This window comes from Schistocerca piceifrons, chromosome 1 (assembly GCF_021461385.2).
Source record: "Schistocerca piceifrons isolate TAMUIC-IGC-003096 chromosome 1, iqSchPice1.1, whole genome shotgun sequence".
NCBI lineage: Eukaryota > Metazoa > Arthropoda > Insecta > Orthoptera > Acrididae > Schistocerca > Schistocerca piceifrons.
This window is the reverse complement of record NC_060138.1, coordinates 500,778,236-500,792,384: the sequence shown is the minus strand read 5'-3', so window position 1 is coordinate 500,792,384 and position 14,149 is coordinate 500,778,236. Positions and strand designations below refer to the sequence as shown.

The 14,149-nt window shown below is 41.7% G+C and overlaps 1 protein-coding gene across 1 annotated transcript in view; it reads left to right on the top strand.

Moving 5' to 3' along the window:
* The window catches only part of LOC124796350 (phosphatidylinositol 4,5-bisphosphate 5-phosphatase A-like), an 87,922-nt gene that overhangs the window by 54,675 nt on the left and 19,098 nt on the right, over positions 1-14,149 (top strand). The window contains exon 8 of the mRNA XM_047260498.1: positions 5,847-5,984. Coding sequence (XP_047116454.1) covers positions 5,847-5,984 — 138 coding nt within the window. The remainder of the gene's footprint in view (positions 1-5,846; positions 5,985-14,149) is intronic.

The window sequence follows — 14,149 nt, the reverse complement described above, 5'->3', positions numbered from 1 at the left end:
CGAGCCAGTTCTCTCCAATTATCTTGGTTGGTCAGTGTGTGTTTGCCGTCTGGTTTTCGCAAACATAAGTTCTGAGGGATAATCCTCGAATCCTCCCTGCGAACGTTCTGTAAAAGTCTCAAGTACTGTGATCTCGGAAGTCTTTTTCTATCGAGTCCAACTGGTCCTTCATGTGCCTCCTCTTTGTTTGTCTGATAATTTTTTAGGCTTTCTTTCCGGTCTGAAGGTATTGTTGAGTCTCCAATGACTTTTTAGTTATATTTCTGGAAAGCACTCTTTCGTTCTTACAGTGCTTCTTCACATGCGGAGTCCCACTATGGGTGTTTCGTATTCTTCTTCAGTGGTCGTGCCTCTTTGGCTATCTAGCCCATAGCTCGTGGTCTCGCAGTCGCGTTCTCGCTTCCGGAGCACGGGGTCCTGAGTTTGATTCCCGGCAGGGTCAGAGATTTTCACCTGCCTCGAGATGACTGGGTGTATGTGTTGTCATCATCATCTTGAAAGTGGCAAGATTGGGCTGAGCAAAGGTTCGGAATTTGTAGAGGTGCTGATAACCATGCAATTGACTGCCCCACAAACCAATCATCATCATCATCATCTTTGACTATCTTGATTATCTTGTTACGGAATTGATGCCAGGTGCCTGCATTTTCCTTTTCCCATTCTTCTTTTATGTTACTTTCTTTGATCTTTTTGGTGTCGAATTTTTGAGGATGAGTTTTCATGTGGTGGATTCTTTTCAGAGTGAATTTCACTTTCATCCATACTAGATAGTGGTCAGAAGCACTGTCGGCTCCTCTTCGGACTTGCGTGTCATGAATTTCCTTCTGTGAACGGTGTGTGATGGCCACGTGGTCATTCTGATATTCTCTGAAAGACTGTATAGGAGAGCTCCAAGTCTTCTGTTTTTGAGGATGTTTCCTCAGTGAGGTGGTCATTATTTTAAGATTGTTCTGTTGACACACTTCAATGAGTCTCATGCCATTCTTGTTGGTGAATTTATGGGCCGGGATTTTACTTGTGGTCTTTTGGTATCCTTTTCTCTGCCAATCTGGGCATTGAAGTTGCCTAGTAATATCTTTGTGACTTCTTTGGGGGCCTAATTCCATAATCTTCTCGAGTTTAGACCAAAACTGCTCTACCTTCTGCAGATCTCTCTTATTTTCAATGTTCGTGGGTGCATGTACGTTAATTACTGTGTATTTTTTGTTTGCAGATTGTATGCGCATTGTCATTAGTCTATTATTTATGGGGGTGACTTCTTTAATAGAATCAACTATGCCCTTGTGAATGACAAATGCCATACCTAGGAGTGGGGTGCCATCTCTTCCTATTTGTTTGTCTTTTTTACTTTTGAAGATACGGTACTTACCATAGTCTAGTGAGTTTTCATCTGTAAGGCGTGTTTCCTGAAGAGAGATTGCACTCCTGCTTATGTTTTCAATATGATATTTTCTGACATTTTATATGAGCACAACTACTACATGGGTCTAAACAGAAAAGGGGGGGGGGGGGGGGGGGGGGGGAGCAAACTGGTGGTTGCTCTGTTGTTTTCCCAGACCATGTCCTCAAGGTCCAACTGCCTCAAGACTTTACTGTGTTCGATGCAGAATTATATGTGATCTTGTGGATACTTGAGCAGATGAAATGGTCTCCCAGTTTTAAATTTCTTGTGTGCTCCGATTCTCTGAGTGCCCTTCACTCTCTGCAACATTTTTACATGGCAGGTAAAGTAATCCACAGGTAATCCAGGATGCCCTCCTCCAACGATGAAGACTGGGGAAGGGGGTGTCATTTTGATGGGTACCAGGGCACAAGGGCTTTGTGGGGAACGAAAGGACAGATCTAGCAGTCAAGAGGGCATGTTGTGATCCTCAGTTGTTTCAGTGTACCATCTGTCTGCATGCTATAGCCTCACTGTTGAGATCGAAAGTCTTGCATCAGTGGGATGATAAATGGATGGAAGTGACGGACAGTAAGCTACATCTAGTAAAGCCCACAACGCAGCCATGGTGGACCTCCTTGCTGCCATGTTGATGGGACGAGGTCGTCCATACTCATCTTCGCATAGGCCACAGCCCTATAACACGTGGCTTCTTGCCCTGGAGAGAGGCCCTCAGTGTGCACCACAATTTTATCGGACTGTGTTTCATTTTCCGACCAGTGGGCCACAGTGGATTTGCCAACAGGCCTGTCCTCTGTTTTAATTAATGTCCAAACGAATCTAGTTTGAGTTTTAAAGTTTTGTGAATCATCCAATATTTTTCCCAAGAGTTTATGGGAATGGTTTTAATGTGTTCACAGGGTGGCTGACTCTCGCGTTTTTTGTGAGTAGTCAACTAGTCACATTTCCCTGTGCCTTTCTTTTAGCTCCTGTATCATTTTACTTATGTTTTAATCTCCCGTATAGCACATTTTAGAATTTCTTCATTGTCTTAGTGCATAAGTTAACATTTTCACTGTTTTATCCACATTCTTTCTTTTAACATGTGTAAGGGCGCTCGTAACCTCACTGTGTAGCGCTCGTTAGCACCACACACACACACACACACACACACACACACACACACACACACACACACACACACATTCTCTCTCTCTCTCTCTCTCTCTCTCTCTCTCTCTCTCTCTCTCTCGAATCACAAGTCACATACTTTCTAACAACCACAAAATTCTCATGGTGTCTTCATACATGTCAATCGTGCTGTCACTGAGCTCACAAATTTCAGACTGCATTCTTTTAAGCCCAGACTGTGGACTTTGTTTCACAAGTTCACCACAAGTGCCATCTGCAACTGTGCCCACAGTTCTACTACAAAAAGCAGTGAGCCCAAGGTGAAGTACATGGTGTGCCTACAGTGCTGTGTTGGCTGTACCCGTCATTGTAGTGCAATAAACAAAACTGAGTGGTGTAATTTACTGTAAGTTAACGACCAACCAAAGGTTGGTTTGACTGTCCCAGTGTGTTAATAGACGTGAAATTATCGGAAGGAATATACGTTTGCTTTGTCAGATCTTTGGACTGACTTACCCAGCCAGTCACAGGAGACCTACAGGTAAAGATGGATTCCGAATCATGATGCAGCTCGACATTTTTCACATTGACATGTCATTCCCAGAGGTAAAGAAGCATAAAAGGACTCAAAGGTTAGCAGGAATTAAATGCTGAGCACTTGAGTTTATAATCTAAACACACATAAAAAAGAAAGAATTACTTTACAGATTTTCCAGGGCTAATTTAATTGTTTTACATACTTTATAATAAGTACTTCAAATTTGGATTAGGGTTGTATTATTTCTTTTGTGTCATGACAGAGAGGCAAGCCGAGTTACGTGCCACAGGCAACAAGAATAAATGTACTTTATTTACCCTCAGTAATGGAATACAACAAAGCAGTCATTCACACTTGAGGCAACACTACTTGGTTCCAATACACTGATAGTCATTGATGTGGCACTGGTAGAGTCCTGACAAGACATCTGATGTTACTTTGTGTTACAACAGTATTCATATTTTGTTGTATAAGGGAAAAGTTAATTTTCCACCGTAAACACGAAATTTATTTTTCAGTGTACTGTATGAAGTAGTTACTTTGAATAACCAAAAATGAAAGAGTAATCAAAGAATTATTTCAATAATATTCATGGCTACAATGCAGCATTTGCTATGGTCAGCTCTGAGGCAAAACTTTCACACACAGTTTTACATGCAATATATCACTTTTTAAGATACATGACTTTATCATTGGTCACCTCCAATGTGTGGTCATTCACCATGTCATGCACAGTTACATTTTTATGAGATCAACATATTAGGTCAAATTTAAGGTACAGGCAATACTAGAAGAAATTAATGTATCTCTTGGGATCCACTATTAGGTAGCACAGATGTTTACTGAGGGCTGCCGCCTCTCCAGGACACTGGCAACACCATCACAGAAGGTACAGGATAAATAGTGCAATCACAACATAAGCACAATGTGTTTGTTGTCAACCATGTATCTTGCAGCCACCACAGTAACACACAGTCAGCTTTGCCACTGTTAGTGCAGGCATCACGGGCACTGACTCCTGTTCTGCAGATCACATGTCTACGAATTGCTGGAGGAGTATTCTTCTACCAGGCAGCTATAAAGAATGCCAACTGGAGCCAGTTTACATGGGGAATCACTCCAGACCAAGCATCAGCCACAATCACCGGTCCCTCGATTAGAGCTCCTAGGTCCCAGTGCATTCCTTCTCTGAGTCGCATCCAAGTCTTCACTCTGTGCCTCTCAAGTTCTCAATAGTGTCTGTCAATATGTCACGCCAAGCCGCATTCCAAGTCTTCACTCTGCATCTTGTTTGAGTTTCTCCACGCTGGGCTCGACAGCAGCCACACCTGTGGCCTGTCAGTGTAGAACACACTGTTGCTCCGCAGCCCATTCAGTGGAACCCATCTGTCCACAGTATTAAGTCATTTTTGCAGCAGAAAAAAAAGCACAAAGTTCTTTAAAGTGTCACAGGAAATGCATTAACAAATGACAAATACAGCAAAACCATGGGAGGTGGCAACTGTTTACTCCCGCCCTCAGCATCTGCACTGCTAGATCACCATGTGTGAAAGGATCAAACACAGCTGAATCAGCGCAACCAGTCCCGTGGACTAGCAGGTTATTCAGTCAAATTGCCAGCGTGTAAAGCCTTATGGGGGCTTTGTCTTCAGTCAAGAATGTGACTTACCCGTGTGACCAAATTGCCAGTGACCAAAATGCAAGCATATTTTGGCTGGGTAGGAGCATGCTAGGGAGAAATGTAATTGGTATGTTTCCACTCTTGGACAGTATTGGCAAAAAGGTAATGATTTTTAATTTCCAATTTTCCAATCTTATTTTACCCAACCAGACAGCTGTGCATTTCAAAGTGTTGCTTCCGGGACAAAGAAGTGCACCAGCCATGCGTCGTATTTGCCTAGTGGATTAAAAAGGAGGGTTGGTATGCTGGCCATGCTGGATCTGTTTCCACATATTCCCTGACGGGAATACTGGGCTTTTACCCAAGTCCTGCCTCATTTACATGATTTGTAAATATTTAGATACCTTTTTGCTCACATTCACAATATGCACAAACATTTGGGGCACACACATTCTGTCCTGAGGGGTAACTGGGTAGCAACAGGAAACGCATCAGGCCATCCTTTTGAAGCATGCTAAAACCCTTAATAACCACGCTGACCCTGCATTGGTGTGGGACAGAAGCACAAGAAAAAGAGTAATGTACAGTCTCCTTTTCTTTATGTATGGTCATTAAAAAGTCACTGCTGGGAGATAGTTCCAGTTCGTTACCAAAATAATTATTTCCAGAATTGTTAAGAGAATTGTACACAAGCTCAGATTTATTTATTTATTGATTGATTATTGCCACATTGACATTGTATCAGCATGTTTACTCTGTGTTACTGTGTGTTAGAATGTTTGCCACAATAGCTTGACTGTTGGGCACCTTCTGATTGTCTCAGGCCATCTAGACCCTAGTTACTGCAGCCACATAATTATTTTCTGTTATTTCTGTTGTGGGTTATTGTAGCTCTCTGCATATTTCAGTTATACTTCCATCCACTATGTAATAAATGTTTTCTATTAAATTATTGTGCCACAGGAGGTACCATTGCAATAGAGGGATGTAGAAATATTTCTGTAATGCCTTGCATAATTTGAAAAACTTTGATAATATGAATGGAATTTTATTTGTTGATAGTATACCTTATCTAGTTTTTATAGATAATGTGCAAATCAGAAATTGATGAAATCAAAAATTAACCTTAATTTTTTTTTCTTTTAAATAAGTACAATGTAGTTATTTTGTTGCAGGTCTTCAGTGATCATGAAGATAGCTTTGTGACATTTGAAGAAATTGGTGTCTGGTGTACGTCACGTGATAATTCTGCTACATACTTAGTTCCTTCTGGTGTAGAACCAGCATTTTGGGACTGGATTGGAGTGTATAAGGTGAAATATTATTTCGTGTAATTGTTGTTGTTGTTGTTGTTGTTGTGGTCTTCAGTCCTGAGACTGGTTTGATGCAGCTCTCCATGCTACTCTATCCTGTGCAAGCTTTTTCATCTCCCAGTACCTACTGCAACCTACATCCTTCTGAATCTGCTTAGTGTATTCATCTCTTGGTCTCCCTCTACGATTTTTACCCTCCACGCTGCCCTCCAATACTAAATTGGTGATCCCTTGATGCCTCAGAACATGTCCTACCAACCGATCTCTTCTTCTGGTCAAGTTGTGCCACAAACTTCTCTTCTCCCCAATCCTATTCAATACTTCCTCATTAGTTATGTGATCTACCCATCTTATCTTCAGCATTCTTCTGTAGCACCACATTTCGAAAGCTTCTATTCTCTTCTTGTCCAAACTATTTATCGTCCATGTTTCACTTCCATACATGGCTACACTCCATACGAATACTTTCAGAAATGACTTCCTGACACTTAAATCAATACTGGATGTTAACAAATTTCTCTTCTTCAGAAACGCTTTCCTTGCCATTGCCAGCCTACATTTTATATCCTCTCTACTTCGACCATCATCAGTTATTTTGCTCCCCAAATAGCAAAACTCCTTTACTACTTTAAGTGCCTCATTTCCTAATCTAATTCCCTCAGCATCACCCGAATTAATTCGACTACATTCCATTATCCTTGTTTTGCTTTTGTTGATGTTCATCTTATATCCTCCTTTCAGGACACTGTCCATTCCATTCAACTGCTCTTCCAAGTCCTTTGCTGTCTCTGACAGAATTTCAATGTCATCGGCGAACCTCAAAGTTTTTATTTCTTCTCCATGAATTTTAATACCTACTCCGAATTTTTCTTTTGTTTCCTTTACTGCTTGCTCAATATACAGATTGAACAACATCGGGGAGAGGCTACAACCCTGTCTTACTCCCTTCCCAACCACTGCTTCCCTTTTATGTCCCTCGACTCTTATAACTGCCATCTGGTTTCTGTACAAATTGTAAATAGCCTTTCGCTCCCTGTATTTTACCCCTGCCACCTTTAGAATTTGAAAGAGAGTATTCCAGTCAACATTGTCAAAAGCTTTCTCTAAGTCTACAAATGCTAGAAACGTAGGTTTGCCTTTCCTTAATCTTTCTTCTAAGATAAGTCGTAAGGTCAGTATTGCCTCACGTGTTCCAGTGTTTCTACGGAATCCAAACTGATCTTCCCCGAGGTTGGCTTCTACTAGTTTTTCCATTCGTCTGTAAAGACTTATTAAGCTGATAGTTCGGTAATTTTCACATCTGTCAACACCTGCTTTCTTTGGGATTGGAATTATTATATTCGTCTTGAAGTCTGAGGGTATTTCGCCTGTTTCATACATCTTGCTCACCAGATGGTAGAGTTTTGTCAGGACTGGCTCTCCCACGGCCGTCAGTAGTTCCAATGGAATATTGTCTACTCCGGGGGCCTTGTTTCGACTCAGGTCTTTCAGTGCTCTGTCAAACTCTTCACGCAGTATCATATCTCCCATTTCATCTTCATCTACATCCTCTTCTATTTCCATAATATTGTCCTCAAGTACATCGCCCTTGTATAGACCCTCTATATACTCCTTCCACTTTTCTGCTTTCCCTTCTTTGCTTAGAACTGGGTTTCCATCAAAGCTCTTGATATTCATGCAAGTGGTTCTCCTTTCTCCAAAGGTCTCTTTAGTTTTCCTGTAGGCGGTATCTATCTTACCTCTAGTGAGCTAGGCCTCTACATCCTTACATTTGTCCTCTAGCCATCCCTGCTTAGCCATTTTGCACTTCCTGTCGATCTCATTTTTGAGACGTTTGTATTCCTTTTTGCCTGTTTCACTTACTGCATTTTTATATTTTCTCCTTTCATCAATTAAATTCAATATTTCTTCTGTTACCCAAGGATTTCTACTAGCCCCCGTCTTTTTACCTACTTGATCCTCTGCTGCCTTCACTACTTCATCCCTCAAAGCTACCCATTCTTCTTCTACTGTATTTATTTCCCCCATTCCTGTCAATTGCTCCCTTATGCTCTCCCTGAATCTCTGTACAACCTCTGGTTCTTTTAGTTTATCCAGGTCCCATCTCCTTAAATTCCCACCTTTTTGCAGTTTCTTCAGTTTTAATCTACAGGTCATAACCAATAGATTGTGGTCAGAGTCCACATCTGCTCCTGGAAATGTCTTACAATTTAAAACCTGGTTCCTAAATCTCTGTCTTACCATTATATAATCTATCTGATACCGTTTAGTATCTCCAGGGTTCTTCCATGTATACAGCCTTCTTTCATGATTCTTAAACCAAGTGTTAGTTATGATTATGTTGTGCTCTGTGCAAAATTCGACCAGGCGGCTTCCTCTTTCATTTCTGTCCCCCAATCCATATTCACCTACTATGTTTCCTTCTCTCCCTTTTCCTACACTCGAATTCCAGTCACCCATGACTATTAAATTTTCGTCTCCCTTCACAATATGAATAATTTCTTTTATTTCATCATACATTTCTTCAATTTCTTCGTGTAATTAGTAACTTTAAATAGCTATCACTTGTTTTAAATACAGAAAAAGTGCTGTATTAAGTACCATGTGACATTACAGGCTCTAAGCCTTATATTAGTTGGATGCTAGAAGAGTAGTTAGCAGTTGATACAAGCAGTTTTTCCTGTTGTTGTTGTGGTCTTCAGTCCTGAGACTGGTTTGATGCAGCTCTCCATGCTACTCTATCCTGTGCAAGCTTCTTCATCTCCCAGTACTTACTGCAACCTACATCCTTCTGAATCTGCTTAGTGTATTCATCTCTTGGTCTCCCTCTATGATTTTTACCCTCCATGCTGCCCTCCAATGCTAAATTTGTGATTCCTTGATGCCTCAAAACATGTCCTACCAACCGATCCCTTCTTCTAGTCAAGTTGTGCCACAAACTTCTCTTCTCCCCAATCCTATTCAATACGTCCTCATTAGTTTTTCCTGGGAGAGGAGAATTAGCTGTTATTTGTGGGCTTGGGCATTGTTATTGCATAATGCCTGCTTCAGGTCTGAACAATTTCACTCATGGTTTGAGAGCCAAGAGTTTTGAAATCAAACTTGAAGTGCCAGATAAATGATTGCTTTAACCTAGAAACTTGTGTTCATCTATTTCATTTACTGGCTGTGGCTGCATGTAATTATGGGCTTCTATTATGTTATAGGCAATGGAAGATAGCCAATGAGATTTTTGGACTTAATGAGAAAATTCATACTAACCCCTACACAGCAGGATTCTTCCAGTAAGAAGTTGTGATCCAAATCCTACTAAAACATTGTAACCCAACTTGGTTTAACATTACTAATTTCATTTTTTTGTCTGGAAATGCAAACATTGAAGCTTAGGCTTTTTTTTATATTCATTGAAATAACAAACTACGCTAACCATTCACATTTATTATATTTTTGACCCATTTCAGAGGTTTTTTACTTCTTTGTCAGGTGGATTTATACATTAATTAATAATGCATGGCTGTATTGTATGTACCACTTTTGGGTAACTTGACACTTTCTGGCAGCAGAAGACAAAAGAAACTATTTCAGTACAACGCTCAAAATTAGATGGATGTATTGATTGTTCAGGTGTTCTTGTTGCAGCATCTTATCTCCCATCCCATCTTCACCTAATTCCTCTCATTTTTCTATAACACTGCCGTTAAGTTCATTTTCCATGTGTAGCCCCTCCCAGCTTTCCCTTCTTTGCTTAGTACTGGTTTTCCATCTAAGCTTTTGATATTCGTATAGCTACTTCTTTTTTCAAGAGGCCTCTTTTATTTTACTGTAGGTATTATTGAGTTTTCCCCTAGTTATACATGATTCTATATACTTTCATTTGTCCTCTAGTCATTCCTGCTTGCCATTTTGCACTTTTTGTCAATCCCATTTTATAAGCAATTGAAAGTCCAGGATGGAATAATGACAGTATTACAAGAAGGATACATTACGATTCACCTTACAGAGGAGACTTTGGGTTGTAGACAAGCACAATGAAAAAACTGCTATAAATTTAAGCTTTCATCCAAAAGGCCTTGTTCAGAATTCGAAAAGACAACACAATCACATGAGCTCAACTCACACACACAATGACTGTCTCTGGCTGCTGAGATCGTACCACCGACTGCGGCAGAGCCTTGTAGGGGATAGTCTGTACGGATGGTAGGTGTGATGTGGAGGCTGGGTAGTGCCTGAAGGGAAGGGATAGCATGGTTGGGGTAGGGGAAGATGTAGTGCTGCTTTTGAGAGCCTGTAGGGACATGATGGAGACAGGGAAGGACTGCTAGGTGCACTCAGGAGGTTTGTTGGGAGATGGGGCGGGGGGCGTACTGGAGGGTGCAATGGTGGAAGAAAAGGCTATGTAGTGCTGGAGTGGGAGCAGCGAGAGGTGGATAGGTGAAGAACAGGAACCAGGAAAGGCTGAATGCTGGGGGTTATGGGAACATAGGATGTACAAGGGGCTACCAAAAAGAAATTGAATTTCTTTTTGGTGGCATAGCTTTTGTAGTACTGCATTCTGCTTCCAGGAGTGCATAGAGTGAACATTCCAGAGTCAGTAAGTCAACTGCCATTGTTGAAGGTCAAGACTAGTTTCGCCAGAGTTTATAGTGACAACTGTTCTGTGTGATTGTCGTTTTTGCAATGGCTGCTTTCTGTGAACAGTATGCGGCAGTGGAATTCTGCTTTTTGCTTGGAAAAATTGAAACAGAAACTCTTGAAATGTTAAAAACAGCATACGAGGAAACTTAAGTGTTTGAATGGTTTTTCCAATTTTAAAAACAGTGAAATGTCAATTGATGACAAACATCATTCTGGTGCCCTTCCATGGCCCAAACCTGTGAAAGTGTTGAAAACCTTCATGCAATCATCATTGAAGATTGATGACAGACCATTGAAGAAATTGTGGAGCTTTCAGCGGTGATCTGGAGTTCAGTGAGTTGTGATAGAAGATTTGGGAATGAAAAGAGTGGTTGCCAAATTTGTGCCAAGACTGCTGACAGAATAAAAACTAGGTCACATGGAAGCATGCTGTGCTTTGAAAGAAGAGTCCCAAACGCTGATCTAAACAAAAATTATCATATGTGATGAAACTTGGTGCCATGCTTACGATCCTGAATGAAAGCAACAGTCAAGCCAGCAGTAGACTTAAGTTTGCTTCACCCAAGAAAGCTCTTCAGGTGAAATCAAACATTGAAAGAATGCTGATTTGTTTTTTTCAATGTGAGGAGTCGTCTATTCAGAATTTATTCTGCAGGATCAGAGAATTAACAAGACTTTCTGCTTGGAAGTTTTGAAAATATTGCACAACAGAGTGCAGTGGAAATGGCTTGGTTTGTGGCAGTTGGATGATGAGTTTTTCCATCATAATGCCTCTGCTCGCACAGGCCCATCTGTACCAAAATTCTTGACTGAAAATGGTATGACCCTTGTTCCTCAACCCCATTATTACCCATCTTTACCCCATGTCACTTCTTTTTGTTTACCAGAATGAAGAGACGTAAAAGGAAAGCATTTTGCTTATGTTGCTGAGGTTAAGAAAAAAAACAATGAAGGCACTATTAATCATCATTAAAGATGGGTTTAAACAAAGTTTTGAAAAGTGGAAAAAGAGATTAGACATGTGTACAAATGCAAGTGGAGAATACTGTGAAGAGTTGAAGGTTTATGCTTATAATGTGACTAAATAAGTTTAAAAAAATTGGTTTGGTTTCTTTTGGGTACCCCCTCATATTGCAGGGAGAGTTCCTCCTTGTGCAGTTCAGACAAGGTAATGTTGGTAGGAAGCATCCAGATGGTGCATGTTGTGAAAAAGTCATTGAATTGAAGGACGTTGTGTTGGTCAGCATCTGCAGCAGCTCTGTGCTCCATCTATCTCTTGGCCACAGCATGTCAGTGGACAGATATGTTGTTGGTTGAATTAAATCTTCTCAGTTTTCAAGCCACATCAGTTCGAATAAAAATCTCAAGTTTTAGATGACTGTTGGGAGCTGAAGACTTGTATTCTAATTCACGATCATACGACTGCTTTCAGAGGTAGACCTGCGTTTGATGGAATAGGAGGTGCCTATGACAAGACTGCCATAGGTGTTGGTGGAAGGATGTTTTGAGAGGTCATGCAACCAGGTTCGTTCTAGCGATATGAGCCATTGAGGAAAGGTGGTGGGAGCAGTGATGGGCAAGGATATTGTGTAGGTTCAGTGGGTGGCAGAATACCACTGTGGGATGGACGGAGAGGATAGTAGGTAGGATCTTCCTCATTTCAGGGCATGATGAGAGGTAGTTGAAACCCTGACAGAGAAAGTGATTCAGTTGCTCCAGTCCCAAGTGGTACTGAGCCACAAGGCAATTGCTCCTTTGTGGCCAGACGGTGGGTATGTGGGCGATTGTAGGTGACTAGAAGGACAAGGCACAGGAGATGTTTTTCTGCTAGAGGTTAGGTCACTAATTCCAGTTCGTGAAAGCCTCAGTCAGACCTTCGGTATATTTGGAGATGGACTGCTCATCACTACAGATATGATAACTGGTGGCTAGGCTGTATGGAAGCAGCTGGAATGTGTTGCAGCTGTCGAAGTGTTGGTATTGCTGGTGGTTCGTAGGTTTTATATGGACAGAGGTACTGATGTAGCCCTCCTTAACATAGAGGTCAACATCGAGTAAGGTGTCTTGTTGGGGGCACAAGGTGTTGGTGTTCTGGATGGATGTGGATAGGTTGTCCTCACTGTTCGTGCAGATCACAAACATCTGAACCAGGTGAGGTGGTTTCGAATTCTGGATAGTTAGGAAGAATTCCTCAGGAAGACTCATGAATAGGTACCTCACCAGGTTTAGTTTCATTGATGACATCTTAGTGATTGGACCGTGGTCGAGGATACCCTATCCACATTCCTCTAGAATCCCAACACCTTCTACCCCATTCACTTTACCCAGTCCTCCTCAACCCAACAAACCACATTACTCAGTGTTGACCTCTACCTCAAGGATGGCTGCATCTGTACCTCCATCCATATCAAAATCACCAAACACCAGCAATTTCTCTATTTTGACAGCTGCCACTGATTCCATCCCAAGAAGTCCCGTCCCTAAAGCCTAGCCATCTGTTGTCGATCTGTTGTGATGAGCAGTTCCTCTCCAACTATACCAAGTATCTACTGAGGCTTCACAAACTGAAATTGTCTTCCCAACATTGTACAGAAAGATGTTTCTTATGCCTTGTTTCTCTGCTTACCCAACAGCTCCCATATACCCAAAATCCAGCCACAAAGGAGCACTTCCATCACGATGTAGTACCATCCAGGACTGGAGCCACTGAATCACATTTTCCACCAGGATTAAAACTACCTCTTATTGTGCTCTGAAATGAGAAATGTTCTACCCACTAACCTTCCCACGCCTTATACAGAGGTCTTCCACCACCCACTAAACCTAAGCAATACCCTTGTCCATAAATTTTCCATCCCTGCTCCCAGCCCCTAGCCTCATGGCTCATATCCCTACAATAGTCCTAGATGCACGATCTGTCCCATACATCCTCCCACCATCACCTACTCAATTTCACTCACAGGCATCTCTTATCCTGCCAATGGCAGGATTACCTGTAAAAGCAGGTATGTGATCTACAAACTAAGTTGCAACCATTATGCTGCTTTCTATGTGGGCGTGAAAACCAACAAGCAATCTGTCCACCATCAAACTGCGGCTAAGACACAGCTGGACCACCCAGTTGCTGAACATGCTGCACGGTGACTTCTTCACAGCCTATGGCATATGGATCCTTCCTACCAACACCAGCTTTTCAGAATTGTTCTGCTTGGACCTCTCACTGCGGTATATCCTACATTTCTGTAACCCCCCCCCAGCCTCATCCTTCACTAGTCCCTGTCCTTCACCTACCTATCCCCTTTCCTGCTCCCACTCCAGAGCTATACAGACTTCTATTCCACCCACTCGCCCCCTACCAGACTACACAACCCTCTATTCCACCAAAGCATCCACCAATCCTTTTCCCTTCCTCTATTGCTCTCCTTTTCCCCACCCCCTCCTCCTTCAAACCTCCCAACTGGACCTACAAGCCCTACTGTTTATTACCAAGTTGACTTTTACACACAAGACAACTGTAGTTGTAAATCTGA